General features: G+C 32.4%; 1 protein-coding gene across 7 annotated transcripts in view; it reads right to left on the bottom strand.

Annotated features, from left to right (window-relative positions):
* The window catches only part of LOC114329935 (proton channel OtopLc), a 329,038-nt gene that overhangs the window by 34,101 nt on the left and 274,619 nt on the right, over positions 1-20,318 (bottom strand). For all 7 annotated transcript variants that reach the window (XM_028279211.2, XM_028279210.2, XM_028279216.2 and 4 more), the window contains 3 exons: positions 19,488-19,661; positions 3,508-3,903; positions 582-852 (listed from right to left, as the gene is read on the bottom strand). In XM_028279211.2, the coding sequence (XP_028135012.2) occupies positions 582-852; positions 3,508-3,903; positions 19,488-19,661 (841 nt within the window). The remainder of the gene's footprint in view (positions 1-581; positions 853-3,507; positions 3,904-19,487; positions 19,662-20,318) is intronic.

Raw genomic sequence — 20,318 nt, 5'->3', positions numbered from 1 at the left:
TTATCTTATACACTAAACTCTAATAACAGCGCGCTCCGCTTAAATAGCCAATAGGTCCTGTTCTCGAAATGTCTACATATCCCTCGGCCTAATGAATATTCTGGAGATCTTCACTCACAGCGCCGTCGCTTCTGTGACGTCACGGCTACTGTTATTCCGACGGTTGGAATTCTCCCAAGCCGGGGACTGTTTATTGCGCCGATTCGAAACTCTTTCGTTACAATATTGTCTTCTCTCAAGATGAACCACAATATTTTGTGGTTCATCTTGGAGAGAGTACATTATTATTCATTGTGAGTTCATTTTTTTTTGCTAACTTATGTTAGCAAAAAAAGACTAACGCGGTGGCGAAATTTAGTCGCGCTTTTTAATTTAACTAGTATTGATATCTCCTAAAGTTTAAGAATAATAAAAGTTTTTCGTCTAACTGAACTAAAATATTAATAAGTCTTACATTTGTCACACAGGTAGAACTGCCTTTAATATAACACAGAAATTCAACAGCAATGCATCATGCAGAAAATGTAACACGTTATAAATATAACTTAATATTATCAAAAGAAAACAAAGAAAATTCTTACTTTGGATTTTTTCCAATATGCTTCCACATGACGAAAATAACAGCTGCTCCAATAAGAGAGAATTCTATGATAAATGGATAAAGATAAGGTCCAGCATCTTCTACAATTGTTCCCATAATATTCAGTCTCCCACAATAATCTGAGTTGTTGCTTGTTCGGTTGTAAGATGATGTAAACGAAAATGCTTGTGGAATGATGTCGTTCAGAAATTCCGTTTCATTGTTAGCGACTGTATTACTAATTTCCGGAAAGAGATCAACAGTTTTATCTTCTGAAACATTAAAACTAAATCTTAGATCTTAATCTTAAATCACGTCAATTTTAATTTTTGTATAACCCTCAATTGCTTTATATGTGTTGACGTAATTCCATAATCGACGTTTTTTTAATCTAAACCGAGGTCACAGGACACTTTATCTGAAAGGTCTCCTAATCGCTTCTGTCAGGATGTAACATTCGAATATTTATTTCTATGGGCTATTCCACGAATATACCACTGTCTTGGATTATCGCGACAACGAATATTTTAGTGTGCAACATAAGAAGTGCGAAAGTAAATGACTCTAATAATTGTTCCAATAAACAACAATGTATTCTGCAATTTACTTTCGTTCTTCATAATTTGCACAGTAAAATATTCGTTGTCAAGATAATCCAAGACAGTCGTATGTTCGTGGAATAGGGTATATAACAGTGTTACATACTAATCTGAAATTATATTAGGGCAGTCAATGAGGGTAATTGGCTCAGAATTCCATCCTACTACATCGATTTACTTGATATTTTTACAGTAAGTAGGTAATAGCTCAAGAAACAAAGTCTACCCTATGCCGATGTGCGCTTTTATCTTGGGTGTGGTTCCCACCCCTTCTCGAGGGTGAACAATGTTTTGGTTAAAATAGCCACGGAAGAGACTAGAAAACCTAATTTTAAGCAACAACTGTTCTATAATTATTTTTTGAAAACTCAATACTTTTTGAGTTATTCGTGGTTGAAAAATGACACCTTTTCGGACGGATTTTTGCGAATACCTTAAAAGATATGCGTCTAACAAAAAAACTATATAAAATATTTCTGTAGGTTATAAAAACACAGAGATTCGTTCCTTCATAAATCTTCTAGTTAAAATACAAAGAGGGATATGGTAAGTAAGAAGAGTTTGTTTTTTGCTGAATGCTCAAATCGGTGTATTCAACTTGAAATAACAGAGAAACTGTCGATTTTAGGTGTATAATGATACTAATAACTTTTGTATTGCTTGAAAAGACCTTTAAAATGAGCAATACTAAATGTCGATTTCATTCAAACTAAGCGAGATATTCTGCAAAAAAGTTGATAATGTATTTTAAGAAGAAATGAGAAGTATATTTAACCCCTCATCCATCAGAATTTATACATCGTTTTCCTTCTACAATTGTTATTTCTATGTTCAAAAAGTTGGACTGGATTAAAATGAATGGTTTTTGAAAAAATAAGATCAAATTATAGAGCGCATTTTTAAATTTTCTTAAAAATCTTCTTTTACTCCATGTAACTCGAAAAAACTAAGAGATAAGAAAAAAAGATACCAAACAAAAATGTAGGGCTTTTTCAGGTAAAAATTTCCTTTTTATTTTTCATTACTATATCTCTTATAATTTTCAAGTTACATGGAGAAAAAGGAAGATTTTTAAGAAAATTTAAAAATGCTCTATAAATTGATCTTTTTTTCAAAAACCATTTATTTTAAACCCGTCCAACTTTTTGAACATAGAAATAACACTATAGGTAAAAGGTGTTGTGGAAGGAAAACGATGTATTTACATTTTGGTGGATGGAGGTTAAAATTACTTCTCATTTTTTCTTAAAATACATTAGTTATCAATTTTTTTGCAGCATATCTCGCTTAGTTTTAATGTAATGGACCTTTAATATAGCTCATTTCAAAGGTCTTTTCAAGCACTATAAAAGGTATTAGTAGCATTACACAATTAAAATCGACCGTTTCTCTGTTATTTTAAGTTGAATACACCAATTTGAGAATGTACCAAAAAACAAACTATTTTCACCTACCATATCTCTTTTTGTATTATAACTAGAAGATTTATGACGGCAAGTGTCTCTTTGTCTTCTTATAACCTGCAAAAATGTTTAATATAGTTTGTTTAGTTATATGCATAGTTTTTAAGGTATTATCAAAAAACCGTTCGAAAAGGAATTATGTTTCAATGAAAATGGCCAATTTTCAACCACGAATATCACAAAAAGTATTGAGTTTTCAAAAAAAAATTATAGAACAGTTTTGGTTTAGAATTAGGTTCTCTAGCGAATTCCGTGGTAATTTTAATCAAAAATTTTTCAACCCCCAAAACGGGTATGAACCACCCCCAAGATAAAAGCACACATCGGCATAGGGTAGACTTTGAATTAGGAGTTAAGTAGAGGCTAGGCCCAAAATTTCATTAAAATCCATGCAGTAGGATAGAATTCGGAGGTAATATCCTATTCTTGTTCCCATTGACTGGCGTATAAAGTGTCAGACAAGTATCCAATTAATTGTTGTTTTTACAAAAATATTTAAATTAATATTGTCACTCACTGGTCGTAATTGTCAATGATCTATGAATGTGTCAACTAATAGAAGTAACATTTTTACTGTTCAAGTTTTTGCCGACATTAATAGCATTAATAAAAGTGAAACTTACAGAAACAGAACGAATCGAGATTTTATTAATTGTTAGTTGCAGAGAGAGAGGACTGGGGTAGAAGTTCGTAATTTTCTTAATGCTAAATACCCCAATCCCGAACCGATTTCTCAATCAACAATAAGCAAAAATCTCCCCAGAAGTGGTAGAAAATAATTTTGGTTAACACCATAGAAATAAATATTCAAATACTTGCATCTTTTCAACGTTAATTTTTTTCTGGTTGACAAGGTTTTACTTACCAGAGGCACTGTTTATATTGTCAGCAGTAATGCTGCGCACTAAACTAGAATCGAAGAAGTTTTGGAAAGAGAATGTTGATGAAACAGTTGTTGTAGGCATAGTCGTGCTAGCAGCCGTGGTGAAGGTTGATCTTACAGTGGTACTAGGGGTCGTTGTACTGGTTGTAGTAAAGAGAGTAGTAGTGCTAGGGGTTGTGGTAGTTGTGGTTGTTGTAGATGTAAAACTCGTCGTTATAGCTCTCCAAACCCTAGCTACCGTAGTTCTCCCGAAGTATCTGGGTGTGGTTGGAAAGGGAGTTGTGGTTGTAGTTGTAGTTGTGGTTGATGGGGTGGTTGGCATCATCTTCCATAAATTTGCGGGGATGTGTTTTTCTGGCGTTGGTGATGGGAAAGCCCCTAGACAAGGAAATTGGTAAAAGTTATTACATTAAAGAAGTTATATGTTATAGGAAGTGCTTAAGAAATAAAAAAGTACCATAAAATATCAGTTTATTAAAATACTAAAATATATTGTATTCCATTTAAGAAAACTCGCATTCCGAGTTTCGACTAACCCTGTATACTAAAATTAAACACTTCGCTATGTTAATACTTTTTAACAATACTAGACTATAATTTAAAATAATTTGAATATAAATAGATTTTTTGATGTCAAATCACTACAATTCTATAGGGTGTGAATGTTTCTACGAAATTAATAGAAATCGTAATTATCTTTTACAATACCTCGTATAGCATTACAAAATCTTATATGTATTTTAAGAAAGAAAACATCTAGAAGAATTGAAAAATGTAAAAATATACAGGATATTCCTTTAAAAAAACATAAACTTGTGTCATTCTGTCAATACGGGTGGCCCTGTATATTTTAAAATATTTTTAATTATGACCTTTGGGAGCATCCATAAACTACGTCGTTGAAAAGGTGGAGGGGGACTTTGCTTATTACGACGGTATACGACAGGGGGAGGAGGCCATAAGTGCACATCCGACGTCGTTTGAAGTTCACGAATATAAAAAATATACCCCATTTTAGAATGAAAAAAATTTGTATATTACTTTTATCGCATACTTTTCATTTCGTTTTTATCACTCACAGCGTTAATAATATTACTAGCAGTTTTATACAGAATAACAAACAATAAAACATTGTCCTATGTCTTTAAACCAACGCTTCTTTTCAACGTCTGGAAGCATAAAATATTAAACTGTTCACTTATTTACTGAATACTCTGTGTGAAAAAATTCTAAAAGAATGAATAGAAATAAATTATTCTATTCTATTTAGTTAGTACATTGTATCTATTTATACTTAATAAAAGAAATGGCATTGAAATCAAAACAAAATAAGTATCAAGATTTATATGATGCAGTTAAGAAAGCATAGGAACTCCGGTAAAAGTGCTGTATTTTGTCCCTATAAAGCTAATTATTAGTTGTACAGTGAATTGAGAGAAAAAGTACGCAGATATTAATGAGCTACATAGTAATACGATTTGGATACATTCGTAAATAAACTTTGAGAGCTAACTTTTAAAAATCTAGGAATAACATAGACATGGAATTAAAAAAAAATCACTAAAAGGGGGGGTCATGAGTTGCAATTGCGACGTCGGTATGAGGGGGGGGTCAACTGCAAACGACGCTTTACGACAGAAGGGGGGAGGGTATTAAAAACTCCAAAAAGTTTACGACGTAGTTTATGGATGATCCCTTTACTACTACATATTTACCAAACAGTGACTTATACAGGGTGTTTCATTAAGAATGTCCAATCTCTGAGTTGTAGATTCTAGACCTCAAAATATTAGAATTTAACCCAAATCACTTAAATCAAATATGGATCCTTACTGAGTTACAGGGTGTTTTATTTAAAAAATTTAAAAACTATTTTTACCCGGTACCTTAAAACTATTTGACGTATCATACTTGGCAAAAAGTGTGGCTACTGTACGCCCTACTAAATTATGATAAATAAACGTTTCTAGCTACTACCAGAAGCGTACGACAGGGGATAGTGAATGGTTGACCCTTCCCAAATTGAGGAAATTACTATTTAAGTGCAATTTTTCGATTCTCTAATACTTAATAAATAATGTACTACTCATTGGTAACGTTAAAGTCATTCGTTTTCGAGATATCGGAAGTTAAAAATTAAACAGCACAGTTATTTTTATTAATGTAGGTATTGTGTCGCTTCATTTTTAACTTCAAATATCTAGAAAACTAATGATTTTATCGTTACCAAATAAGAGTATCTTATTTACATAATAAGTATTGGAGAATCTAAAAATGGTGCTAAAATAGTAATTCCCCCAGTGGCGTAGACTTTGGGAAGGGTCAACCATTCACCATCGCCTGTCGTACGCCTCTGGTAGTAGCCATCAGCGTTTGTTTATCATCATTTAGTAGAGTGTATACTAATACCTACACATTCTACCAAGTATGTCAAGGATATGTCAAATAGTTTTAAAGTAGGAAATAAGCCACAATTTTGCCTAAAAATGATTTTATTAACGTTTCGACGCCCAAGTCGGGTGTCGTTGTCAAAATACAAAATAATACTAAATAAACAAAAATGTTGTTGCTTAGTAAAAAATTCTTCTAATAATTTATTTAATCTGACTCATTTATATCGGCAATTCAGACACGTATTATACATTTTAAAGTAGACGACTTTAAAATGATATTGCCAATATTGATGAGTTGCGTTCCTGGGACGACTTTGCTAAAAGATAGTTCATTCGATTACATGAAATCAATCCCAACTCAAGAATATCCGCCATAAAAAATCATAGCATGTGATCTGTCTTTAAAAAGACAACCAAACGCAACAGTGGCAATGAAATTCTCGCGTTAGAGATTCCATAGTAAATCACGAGGGAAAACCAGGAAAAACCTCGTGATACTATCCCGACATCGTAAGTATTTGGGTTTACATTTAGTTTACTCTCAAAACCAATACCAAATTCTGACTTGATATTTTAAATTTTAAATAATACTAAATATGTACTAACTCGATATGTTACTGATTTACTAATTGTGGTAAAGAAAATACCACAATTAGTAAATCAGTAACATATCGAGTTAGTACATATTTAGTATTATTTAAAATTTAAAATATCAAGTCAGAATTCGGTATTGGTTTTGAGAGTAAACTAAATGTAAACCCAAATACTTACGATGTCGGGATAGTATCACGAGGTTTTTTCTGGTTTTCCCTCGTGATTTACTATGGAATCTCTAACGCGAGAATTTCATTGCCACTGTTGCATTTGGTTGTCTTTTTAAAGACAGATCACATGCTATGATTTTTTATGGCGGATATTCTTGAGTTGGGATTGATTTCATGTAATCGAATGAACTATCTTTTAGTAAAGTCGTCCCAGGAACGCAACTCATCAATATTGGCAATATCATTTTAAAGTCGTCTACTTTAAAATGTATAATACGTGTCTGAATTGCCGATATAAATGAGTCAGATTAAATAAATTATTAGAAGAATTTTTTACTAAGCAACAACATTTTTGTTTATTTAGTATTATTTTGTATTTTGACAACGACACCCGACTTGGGCGTCGAAACGTTAATAAAATCATTTTTAGGTAAAATTGTGGCTTATTTCCCATTTGAATATACTTGATTATAAAAATGCCACAAGAAAATAGCTTCAGAACAACATTTAGTTTTAAAGTAATGGGTAAAAATGGTTTTTAAATTTTTAAATAAAACAACTCGGGACTCAGTAAGAAGCCACATTTTATTTAAGTGATTTGGGTTAAATCTTATTATTTTGAGGTCTAGAATCTTTAACTCAGAGATTGGACATTCTTAATGAAACACCCTGTATAGATCATTTGTGTGTGTTATTATCAATTTTGTGGCCTGTAATCTATTTTTGTGTGTAAAGGGTCGGCCTTCAATTCAATAACACAATCTATTGGCCCAAATGTCAACATCAAGTGCATCAAGAACATCAAGTTTAACTCCCGTATACCCTGACATATAGCAAACAATGTTTTGGTGATTGAGTATGGGCGGAACAAGCCTGCTAGTGTTACATGTTGTCTGATCGGAGTTGAGGTAATGTAATTCCTAACAATCGTCCAACCCATCTGGTCAGTCTGGAGGATTATGGGCAACAAATCTACTTCCAGTAATTCACAAACACACAGGAAGGAAATAGGTGATCAAAGCACAAGAGAGAGGCTACTGGAGCAAAAAAGGAAGGCTTATATCTATAAATAGATGGATTAATGTAGAATAGATATATTAAAATACAAATATGTAGATAGACCAAGGATTTTCCGGTTATTAGGATGGAAACTTTGGGACAATATTAAAAATGTATTTAGAAATTTCGATTTTTGTATAAGTACAATGTAAATACGTCTCGGGGGCTTCACTGTTGAGCTTAGTCACCTGTGCTGCGAGAGATTGAACTCTCACTTAAAAATGTAAATATCAGAACAAATAATAGGCTATTTGGAATATATTTTTCGAAGAAATGGTCTTGAAAAATTTATCATCCAAGGAAAGGGTAGGCAAAAGAAGTCGAGTTAGAGCTTCTAAAAAATATAACGGACCATATTGTTGCTACTATTGGCGCTTGACTACCAGAATGTGGTAGAAAGGTAGAAAATAGAGAAAAATGGAGGAAAATTGTATAAATCAGCTACTTAATAGTTTCATGATATCACGATACCAGCATCAGGTAATGACTAAAAAGGATAGGAAGTTTTTGACTATTATGTTCCTTTTTGAGATAAGTATAGTAGACTATAGAAAGGATCTGTATTGTTGTGGCTTTGTTTCACCTAAATAAAATTATTATACCGACTATATCTCACCATTCTACCGAGGAATTTGCGACACAGTTGGTTTCATTTTGCATAATTAGAGCCGCTTCTTTGATTTTTCTCTTTTTACTATCTGTTTCTTTCAGGACTATATTTGAATCTCTCCACTGAACTCCATGTTCATTATCCCATAGGTACGTGTTGACATATTTGAGATCTATAAAATTTTCTATTTTTAATATAATATTGATGTTCACTTATTCCAACGTTTAATGGTCTTGATGTTTCACCTAAATAAAATTGTTCGCATTCACAAGGTATTTTATAAATACAATTCTTTGTTCTTTCTTGTTCATTTTTAGGTTTAGTTTTAGATAGAATAGATCTCAATGTGTTTGTTGTTTTGAATGTTGTTGAAATGTTGAATTTATTTCATATTGTTTTTAGTTTCTCGGATAATCCTTTTATGGTATTAATATTTTCCTCGTATTATTTCTTGTGAATGTTTATAGGATTTCGTTCTAAGTTGTTCTGTTCCATTCGATTCAGTCTTGACAGTTCCTTATTTATAAACGACAAAGGATAGTCATTTTTTAATAAAACAGATGTTAACCATTGTTTTTTCTAAGAATGAATAAGGATTTAATGATTCCCTTTTTAACGTTGATGTTGTGATTTTATTTGTAATTTAGATATCTGTCTGTGTGTGTTGGTTTTCTATAGATACACTTAACTCTCATATCCAGTATCCTTCTTTGAGCCTAAAACATCGAGGAAAGGCAGGGTATTATTATTATATTCCTTTTTCTATGTAAATTTTATTGTTTCTTCTTGATCGGTAATATTTAGGAATGTGTCCCACAAATCTGATCCAGGAACGCAAATCATAAATATTGGCAATATCATTTTAAAGTATTCTACTTTAAAATGTATAATATATGTCTGAATTGCCGATATGAATGAGTCAGATTAAATTAAATTATTATAAGAATTTTTTTACTAAGCAATAACATTTTTGTTTAATTTAGTAATATTTTGTATTTTGATAACGACGTCCGAAGTGGAAGTCTAAACGTCAATAAACTCATTTTTTAAGTTAAATTGTGGCTTATTCCCCAATTACAATGGCAAAAGAATTTGTAACCTTAAAGGTGTTTTATTTATGTTCAATGAGCCCCCAAATAGAAAAATTCGCGAAGTGCTACCGTTTAAAGGGGTGCGTTTTTTAGAAAGGTGTGAATTCATCCCTATGCACTGCTTTAGAGTGAATTACATGCACTTTTCGTAAATATACGTCTAAAAAAATATAATAATTATTGATCTGTATAAGATTTTTTCAGCTGTTTTTTTTCTTTACTGGCTTAAAATTTTTTGTTCTGACTAAATTTCTCAGATTCTATAAAAAAAATTTTATTATGAACTATTAAAACAACATTTGATAATTTATTTAGCGTAAGGCTATATCACAGTTTTTGTATATAAATAAAGATAACAATACATTATAAATAACAATTAATTTTTATAAACGAAAATTTAGTTGGTAAATATTATATGCAATCGACTTATTGGTCGTCACTAAAAAATCGGACCGATTGCCACTGTACGATCTGATGGGGCATTCCTCCACCAAATGCTTAATCCTTTGTCTTTCAGCACTGCAATCGCAATTTTGAGAAGGTATTTTTCCTCATCTAAAAAATGAGTCAGAGCACCTACCACAGTTGGTTCTAATTCTGTTTAGTGTCGTCCAGATCCGTCTTGATTTATTGAAACCCTCTAGCTTGCTTGTAATACATGGCATATTCCGGATGTCAGGTGGAGCATTCTTCTCCCAATCTTCTTGCAAACAGTCGGTTATTTCGAAATTCCTTTCAATTAGTATCCTTGCAGAATCCAGAGTGCTGTTTCACATTATTTATTTATTTATTTATTTATTTATTTATTTATACGGGCAAGCCCAATTCGGTAATACATTAATAAGATATTGATAATTACAGTGTTGAATATATAAGAATAAAATGAGAGAGTACAAAACATTTAAAAAGACATGACAAAGTAAAAAAATTACAAAACATTAATTACTAACAAATAACAAGGTTATGACATTGCTAAATATTTAATTTGGTTAAATGGTTCTTAAAAACATCAACAGAGTTACCAAAAAGTAAAAGGTCACCTAGGGAGTTAGCAAGTCTTAGTGTTCTAGGAACAAAAGTAAAATATGAGTAATTATATCTATGAAAAGAAATATGAAAGGTTTGAATTTGTCTTGTTGATCGTGGTGGAACAAACAACAATATTTTAGCAAGGAGTTCAGGGCAGTAATATATGTCATTGATAATATTAAACAATACTGTAAGATCTTTACGCTTCCTACGGACATCCAGAGAAGAGATATTCAAAAATCGTTCCATATCTGTATAATTATAATTGATGTGTTTTTTGAACCCAATATATCTAAGAAAATTACGTTGACCACTATCAAGTTTGTTCTTGAGGTGTAAATAATGTGGGGACCAAACTGGAGAACAGTAGTCAAGGTGCGTCCTGACTAAAGAACAATAGAGCATTTTAATAGCGAACACGTTCGTGAAATCACGAGTTGTCCTTTTAACAAAGCCAAGCATTTTCATGGATCTTTGAGTAATATTGTTGATGTGATGGTTAAAGCTCAGAGAGGAATCAAGAACAACACCTAAATCTTTAATTGAATCTACCGTATCCAATAATTGATCATTTATGGTATAATTAAATACTGATAAATGATGATTCCGACAAAACCGGATAATGTGACACTTGTTGACATTCAAATCCATCCCATTATCAAGACACCAGTTGGCTAAATTATCTAAATCTGATTGCAATGATATTGCATCATCTTGATTATTAATGATTTGATAACATTTAAGATCATCAGCGAATAAGAGAGCAGAAGTGTTAGAGAAGCAGGTGACGATATCGTTAATATACAGGTTAAACAAAAGTGGACCCAAATGAGAGCCCTGAGGTACACCAGAGGTTACTAGAAAAGTGTTGGAGTAATGATGATTAACCCTAACCTGCTGTGTTCTATTTGTTAGGTAACTGCCCAACCACTTCAACACAGAACCTTCTATGCCATATAATTTGAGCTTATGTAACAAAAAATCATGGTTCACCCTATCAAAAGCCTTGGAGAAGTCAGTATACACTAAATCAATCTGCAACCCCCTCTCCAAAGCTTCAGACAAGGTATCAACATAAAGCAACAAACTAAGTTCTGCTGATTTACCACAAGAAAATCCGAACTGTTGAGAATTTAGTATCCAAGAGCAGTCATAATTAAGGTAATCAGTAACAATACTCTCAAATATCTTGGGAATTGTGCCGAGAATAGAAATAGGACGATAATTCGTTATGTCAGCTTTATTACCTGCTTTGTAAATTGGAGTGACATAGGATAGTTTCCAAAAGTCAGGAAATTCCCCCAACTGAAGGGATTTATTAAAAATATGATAAAGCGGCCGAGACAGAGTAAAAGAGAATCGTTTAAGAAAAATGGGAGAAATACCATCTGGCCCAGGTCCCTTATTGACATTAAGAGTTGAAAGTTTTTCGTATATTTTTGAAATTGGTATAATATAGGAATAATATTTATATAGGAATTATAATTATAAGAATTTAAACGTGCGAGGGTTAGAACGCACGACAACATTCCAATGGTGGCTCATGTAATCAAATGGACTGTTTCACATTATAAGAATTTTGAACGTGCGAGGATTTTCTCGTGCGATAGTTTTGACGTACTTGTCCTTTTCACACAATAAGAATTGAGTCGCACGAAGATATTTTGCTGTGTTGTTTACACAGCATATTTTGCTGTGTTTATTATTTTTATTCACACTGTATTATTATATAGAAATATATAAAGATAGAAAGTTGACGAGAAATGCTTGGAATGGTGTAACCGTGCACTTAACAGTGAATTTGACGAATTAGGTGATAAAGAAAAAAGCACATTTGGTAAGCACAGCAAAATTAATTATATGTTACTGATAACAACAGTAATAGGCCAGGGTAATAAGACAAAAATATACCCTGTTCGTGACACTTCAGCAGCCAGGGTACTGAAGCGTTTTTTCGACAAGTAATACCTATAGGAACCAATTGTAACTATTTCCTGCGTAGGATCTGGCGGCCATTTTTATTTATAAACAATTACCTGTCCAAAAATGGCATTTCTTCCTTTTTTTTTCAAATCAATGGAAAACAGTGAAACATGATTTTTTTAGTACAAATATCTTTGAGATTACGGAAAAAGCTTTAAAATGACATATTACAAAGTTTAATATACTCATTTATTGTTAATATAATTGCGATAAAAGGTCGGAATTGCAAAAAAAATATTTTCGCAATAACTGTTGTAAAAATTAGTGTACAGGTTTGAAATTTTTGCCAAATGAGGGTTCTTTGGTGCTTAATATGTGATAAAAATTTCAAAGCGATTCATTCAATTGTTTAAATTTTATTCGAATTGTTTATCGCAGAGAGCATTTTTTTGCAATAACATAAGTCAGAAAAAAATGACGTTAGAACCATTCCACAGATGTCAAATGGAAGAGAATGAGCTATATTTTCAACTTGTTTTAAAAAAAGCGAATAAAAAATGCATTTATTAGTAACAAATAATTATGCAACAGTATCGTAAATATTTCCTTATAAACTTTTTGAATAACTTTTTCCAAAAAAATTAACTTTTTTACCCTGTTTTAAGTGCACAACTACCAATAATGTTATTTGCTATTTATATTATTTATTTATATCATATCATGGTATTTATATCATAATTGATAAGGAATTGTAATAAATATATATAATTTCTTATATAACAAAATAAAAAGTTTATAAGGAAAGATTTACGATACTTTGCATAATTATTTATTACTAATAAATGCATTTTTTATTAGCTTTTTTTAAACCAATTTGAAAATATAGCTCATGCTCTTTCATTTGACACCTGTGGAATGGTTCTTCGTCATTTTTTTCTGACTTATGTTATTGCAAAAAATGCTCTCTGGGATAAACAATTTGAATAAAATTTAAACAATTGAATGAATCGCTTTGAAATTTTTATCACATATTAAGCACCAAAGGACCCTTACATGACAAAAGGTTCAAAGCTTTACACTAATTTTTACAATAGATATTGCGAAGTTAGTTTTTCCACCTACCTCTACCGAAAGTATACTTTTCCGGACCTGACTGTAGGGAGCAAAGTTGTACTTTTCCTCCCTAGGGAGGAAAAGTAAAAGTGACGTCATGGTATTTCATTCATGAAATATAACTTATTGACGCCCTGTACAATATTTATTTTCTATTACGTAAGTATCTATACATTTTAACGTTTATTTAAAAACACTGTATTTTGCAGAATGGTAAAAAACAGTAAATTGTTATTCTGATTTAACAATGTTTACATTAATAATTTGACCTATATTTGACAGTTGACAGTTATATTGTACCTACTGGTTAGTTTTAGTTCTAATAAATTTTGTTGGTTAGTTACATAAATAAATTAAGTAAAAATGAAAAAATGACTTGTTATTTGAGGAAGGTGGAAAAACCATATGTATAACATGGGAGTAAAGTGCCTTTTCCTCCCTTGAATGATTACTGCCCTCCGCTACGCGTCGGGCAGTAAACTTCATTCTCGGGAGGAAAAGTAGCACTTTCCTCCCTTGTTATACAAATAGCTATTTTTTGCAATTCCAACATTTTTTCGCAATTATATTAACAATAAATAAGTATATCAAACTTTGTAATACGTCATTTTAAAGCTTTTTCCATAATTTCAAAGATATTTGTACTAAAAAAACCATAAGTTTCACTGTTTTCCATTGATTTAAAAAAAGGGAAAATGCCATTTTTTGACACTTAATTGTTTATAAATAAAATGGCCGCCAGATCCTACTCAGGAAATAGTTACAATTTGCTATAATAGGTATTACCTGTCGAAAAAACGCTTCAGTACCTGGCTGCTCGAGTGTCATGGAGAAAACCTTATTAACCTGGACTATAATTAAAACTGCTAAGTATATTATAATAAACTTTATTTTACATAGTTGCAATTAACGTTAAGTATAGAGGGTGGTCCATCAATATGTGTGAATATAAAAATCTATAAATCGTATCTTTTTGCGTTCATAGGATGGACCCAATGAACTTGGTTCCTCTTATTTCTCTTTCTTCGACAATAAAGTAACCACCACGCTATAATGTGATTTCGCTCCATATAATATAACTATACATTTTATTCTACGAAATTATATTTAGTTTTATAGGGTAAACGACTCAGAAGACTGTAGTAGGGCGGCCGAGCCGTCGCGTCTTGCGTGAAAATATCTAAAAACAACATTTAAAACGAGGGGAACAGCATTTAAAAACGAGCGGATGACGGAGGGTCTTTTAAATTCTGTACATGAAAAACATAGATTGTAATGTTGTTCTGAAGCTATTTCCTTGTGGCATTTTTGTAATAAATTATTCTAAATGGAAAATAAGCCACAATTTAACTAAAAAATTTTTTTTTTATTATTTATTAAATTAACAATGCACCTAATCTTAAGACTAACCAGCATTTTACATTTAACTTAATCTACTACTGTACTGTCCTAGGTATTCCCAACGGTTCACCTTAGAAATTAATAATTATTGTTGCACACATCACTGTTGTGGCTAGGTTCACTGTCCGAATTTAAACTGACACTGACATTTTTATAGATTTATCACTATCACACAAGTTCAAAAGGTTTGGTGCGTTTGAGCCTGCGGACTAGGTTTTGATTATCTAAAAGTTCTAACACTTCCCTGTTTGTATGGTTGTGGAGTCGTTTTTCGTGACCCTTGGCAATCTTCTTTATTTCTTCTTTGATTGTTGCTATACGAAGTTCCCGATGTAGGTCTTTGTTGCGGATATACCATGGAGCGTTGACTATGTTTCTTAGTATTCGGTTTTGGACTCTTTGAAGGCAAGCATAGTTACTCTCACTAGTACAGCCCCATAACTGTAGACCATAGGACCATACTGGTTGGAGCATTTGTTTGTAAACTAATACTTTGTTTTTGATTGTAAGTTGTGAGCTTCTACCTAATAACCAATATAACTTCTTGTACTTCAGTTTTAGTTCTTCGGTTTTCTTTCTGATATGTTCCTGCCACTTTAATTTGCTATCCAAATGTAGCCCTAGATATTTAACTGTTTTCTTGTACGGAACGATTTTATTGTTTATTCTAACTGGGTGACTATTTATTCTTTTGTAGGTGAAATCTATATGGGCAGATTTCCCTTCATTGATTTTTATGCGCCATTTATTATTCCAGGTGTTTATTTTGTTTACTGCATTTTGCAGGTGTCTAGTTGTTTCTTCGAATGTTTCACCGACTGCTAGTATTGCAGTGTCATCTGCAAATGTTGCCAGTTTAATATTTTCTGTAACAGGTATGTCACAAGTATATAATAAATATAGTATGGGTCCCAGAACACTGCCCTGTGGGATTCCTGCTTTAATTGGCCGTAATTCTGAATATTCGCCTTCCTGTTTAACTCTAAAAGTTCTATCTTCCAAATATGATTGTATTAGATGTACAAATTGGATGGGAAGATATCTTTTTAATTTTAGTAACAAGCCTTTGTGCCACACTTTGTCAAATGCTTTTGCTATGTCTAGAAAAATAGCTGAGCATATTTTATTCTCCTCCAGAGATCTCTCTATAATATCTGTTATTCGATGAATTTGGTCTATTGTTGAATGTTTATTGCGAAATCCAAATTGGTGGGAAGGAACAATTTCCCTGTGGTCGAGTATAGGTTGCATTCGTGCTAGCAATATCCTCTCAAATAGTTTGGATAAAATTGGTAGCAGAGATATTGGTCTGTATGATTCTACCTTGTTGGTTGGTTTCCCTGGTTTGGGAATCATGATTAATTCAGATGTTTTCCACGTTATTGGTACATATTGCAACCTGAATACTGCATTTATAAGGTTTGTGACTTTTACGATGGCCTTTCTAGGTAATTGTTGTAGTATTTCTCCTGTTATTAAGTCAAATCCTGGAGCCTTTTTGGGATTGATATTGTTTTTGATTACGTTAGTAACCTCTTTAGGAGTAGTAGGCTTTATTATGTCTTGATCAGTATTGTTCAAATCAATTTCAGTGCTTTGATCATCTTCGGTTTCGGCTTGATGATTATTTCCCATTTCGTTATTTTGGAATACATTTTCCAAGTATAAAGCGAAAAGATTTGCTTTTTGTTTTCCATCTCTTGCCCATGTTCCATTTTCTTTTCTAATCGGCGGAATCTGTTGCGTTGGTCTATTTATTCTTTTTGTACATTTCCACAACGAGTAGTCAGTGGTTTGGTCATCTGTCAGATCATTTAGGTATTGGTTTACTGATTCATTTTTAATTAAATCTATTTCCCTTCTTAACTGTTGGGTGAGGTTGTTTAATATATTTTTATTTTCTGCAGTTCTGCTTTTTTGCCATGTCTTCCTGGCTTTTCTTTTTCTTTGCACCAGTTCTCGAATTTCTTTGGGATAATTTTGTCCTTTGGTTTTTCTTATAATTTGTTTGGTATTATTCCAAGCTGCTTGTTGTATATTTATGGTTAGTGTCTCTGTTTCTTCATCAAGTTGTTCATTAGTTTTGATTGGTACATTAAGCTCAATTCTGTCACTTAACTCCTGTCTAAAGCTAGACCAGTCCGTTCTCTTATTGGTTAATGTTGGATTATTTTCTCTTAGTATTATATGCTCACTGATTGTGAGTAGTATTAGAGAGTGATCAGAACTGGGACCATCAACTTCTTCTATTTTCATAAAATTTGTTGCAACTTTTCTTGAAATGAAAAAGTCAATTAAGTCTGGTATTTTATTTTGATCAGTGGGCCAATATGTTGGTTTTCCAGTTGAGTGCCATTTACCGTTTATCTTTTCTATTGCTGCATGTAGTTCTCTACCCTTTGTATTGGTTAACCTTGAACCCCATACAGTGTTTTTAGCATTAAAGTCTGCACCAATAATAAATTTTTCTCCAAGCGTGTTAAGCAAATGGACATAATTTTCTTTTTTTAGATTGTGTTTGGGTGGAAAATATGCAGCTGCTATTGTTACTTCATATTTTTTTGTTTTGACACTTATACTAGCTGCCTGGATGGCTTCAGTCTCTATATTTTCTCTTTCGAGGTGAATTAGATTACTCTTAACGATTATTGCTGCTCCTCCACTAGCTGTGTTTCTAGGGTGAAGAGCTTGATATATTTGATATCCTCTCAGTTTAATATATGTTTGTTTAGTGAAGTGTGTCTCTGATATTAAACATATATCGATTTTTTGGTTATTTAAGGTAAACAGCATCTCCTGCTGATGTTGCAAGAGGCCGTTTGCGTTCCAATGTAAAATTCTTAACTCTTCCGCCATTTTATCGTCTACTAGTTTCTATGCTATTTAATCTTTCTAGGATTTTTTTATTGAATTCTTCTTGGTTGTTCATGCGTTCTATTAGTATGTGTAGCATGTTTGATATCGAATTGAGATCATTCTCTACTGGTTGTTTTGGCTGGTTAGAGGCTATTTGGGCATATGTTTGGTTTTGGTTAACCTCTCTTGGATGGATTTGCGTAGGATTCTCCATGTCTGCTGCCTTGTTTTGTAGTGTGGTTGTAGGTCTCTGTTTGTTCCGTAATTTTTGAAGAGATATAGCAGTGGTGCAACCTCTATAACTAGCTGGGTGGGCACCACCACAGTGTATGCATTTGGGTTCTTTATCTTGTGGCTTCTTACAATCTTTTGTTAAATGTTTTCCGATGCATTTTACGCATCTCGGTTCTCTTCTGCAATAATTTTGTGTATGTCCGTACTCTTGACACCGTTTACATTGTGGAATCAAATTCGGTTTTCTGAAAGCTTCTATCGTCACTTTCATGTTTAAAATTTCCGTAATTTCATACACTTTTTTTGTATTTTCCTCTTTACTAAAAGTAAGTGCAAAAAGTGGCAGTGGCGATTTGTCCTTTCCTCTTAGTAATTGGGTTACGTTTTCTATTTTATATCCCTTATTTTTTAGGTCTTCCGTTATGTTCTTAACTTGGCAAGTTTGATTCAGTTTTCTTGCAACCACTTTTAGAGGTCTATTTTGTTTATCTTCAAACGAATACCATTCGAGATTTGTGTCATTTAGAGTCTTGGTTAGGTTTCTGTAGCTATTTTCGTCTTTGACATTAATTTTTATATTTCCACCTGCAAGCATGCTAGTTTGATAAGATATTTGCTTACCTGATAAGTGGCTGACTAGGGTGTCGTATTTTTCCAATTTGTTTATAATGACTGGTGGTGGTTTACGTGCCGTTTGTGTCTCATCTGGTTTACTTCTCTGTTGGTGGGAGTGGGGCTGTACTTCCTTTGGGGAGTTGCTTATCTTCCGTTTTTTTTTTTTTTTTTTTTTTTTTTTTTTTTTTTTTTTTTTTTTAAATGATTTTAAAACTAAAAAATGATTTTATTAACGTTTCGACGTCCAAATTGGATGTCAAAACGTTAATAAAATACTTTTTTTAGTTAAATTGTGGCTTATTTCCCATTTAGAATAGTTTATTACATATATTGTATGAGCTAATTAGATGAGCTAATCCAAGATCCCACAAATAACTTAGTAGAACAACGATTATAAAAACAAATTAAGACTTTTAATTGAAAACATAAGAAATAATAATTGACAAAATAGAAATTGCAAATGAATTAAATACGCCATTACAGTACATTAGGACAAAAGTATGGACAAAAAATATCCATTTGTAATGATACATTGTAATGATACATATCAGACATCGTATCATGTACCGACCTCAGCCACAAAGTGTAAATAAAACTAATATACCAAACAACACAGCAAAATATCTTCGTGCGACTCAATTCTTATTGTGTAAAAAGGACAAGTACGTCAAAACTGCCGCACGAAAAAACCCTCGCACGTTCAAAATTCTTATAATGTGAAAGGGTTTTTTCTTGAACGAAGACTACTTATGTCTCTGTCGTTAATACTAACGTGAGAGCGGAGCACAGGATCGGCGTTAATTTTTCTATACTCCCTGACCAGGGCATGTTTTCATGCTATTTAACATTTGATAAAAAACATGGTTATACTTACAGGGGTTGGGATTGCGTGGAACTGGTCTTAACGTTGTAATAAATCGACTGAATAAGGATGTAATTGTAGTGGTTATCGGCAAACTAGTAGTCGTTTCCAGAATTTTGTCTGGTACTGCTCTATGTGTTCCAAGTACGGTGTTGGCATTCCGTAGATTGTGAGCTTTGATGCTTTCTACAAAAGCAAAAAAATATCAATATAATTTTCATGGACGTAATTACCTAAATTAAATAAACATTTTATGGTTGTCAAATCTCAAACATTTACTATTCATGTCCGATATTTAACAGTATATTTTTATCACCCCGTATATCACATGAGCCAATTTGTTATGGTATAATTACATGTACGGGTTTCTAATTTAGTTCACGAATTGTAAATTGTAAACAATAATTCGGGCAATTGCATTATTTAATTTGGTGATCAAATATATTTCTTTGTTCCAATATTTGTAAATATACTCAGCGCGTGGCTTGACACCAATACTAAGTGCCACCGCTGAGAAAGAATACACATTTAGAATTTTTCTCAAGAATCACTTCAACCAGGCCAGAGGTGCCTTTAACTTCACTCACTAGAATCAATATGTAGTATCAAATAGAGTCTTCAACTAAAGCGTGTACAAGTAACAAGTCAGTACTCAAAGTTCTTCCGGGGTAACAACCCTTAGTGTCGGTCTTATAAATAAACTCTCGAATTGCTATTTGGTGTTTCCCTTATCTGAAGAACAGCCTCCACTGAGCCCACGATAATTATACAATGGTTCATTAAAAGTTCAATAACCAGCATGATATACATAGATTTGAAATACAAGTTATATCAAATACAAAT

This window comes from Diabrotica virgifera, chromosome 4 (assembly GCF_917563875.1).
Source record: "Diabrotica virgifera virgifera chromosome 4, PGI_DIABVI_V3a".
Lineage (NCBI taxonomy): Eukaryota > Metazoa > Arthropoda > Insecta > Coleoptera > Chrysomelidae > Diabrotica > Diabrotica virgifera.
Note: the sequence above shows the minus strand (reverse complement) of the source record. Positions and strands in the feature narration are given on the sequence as shown.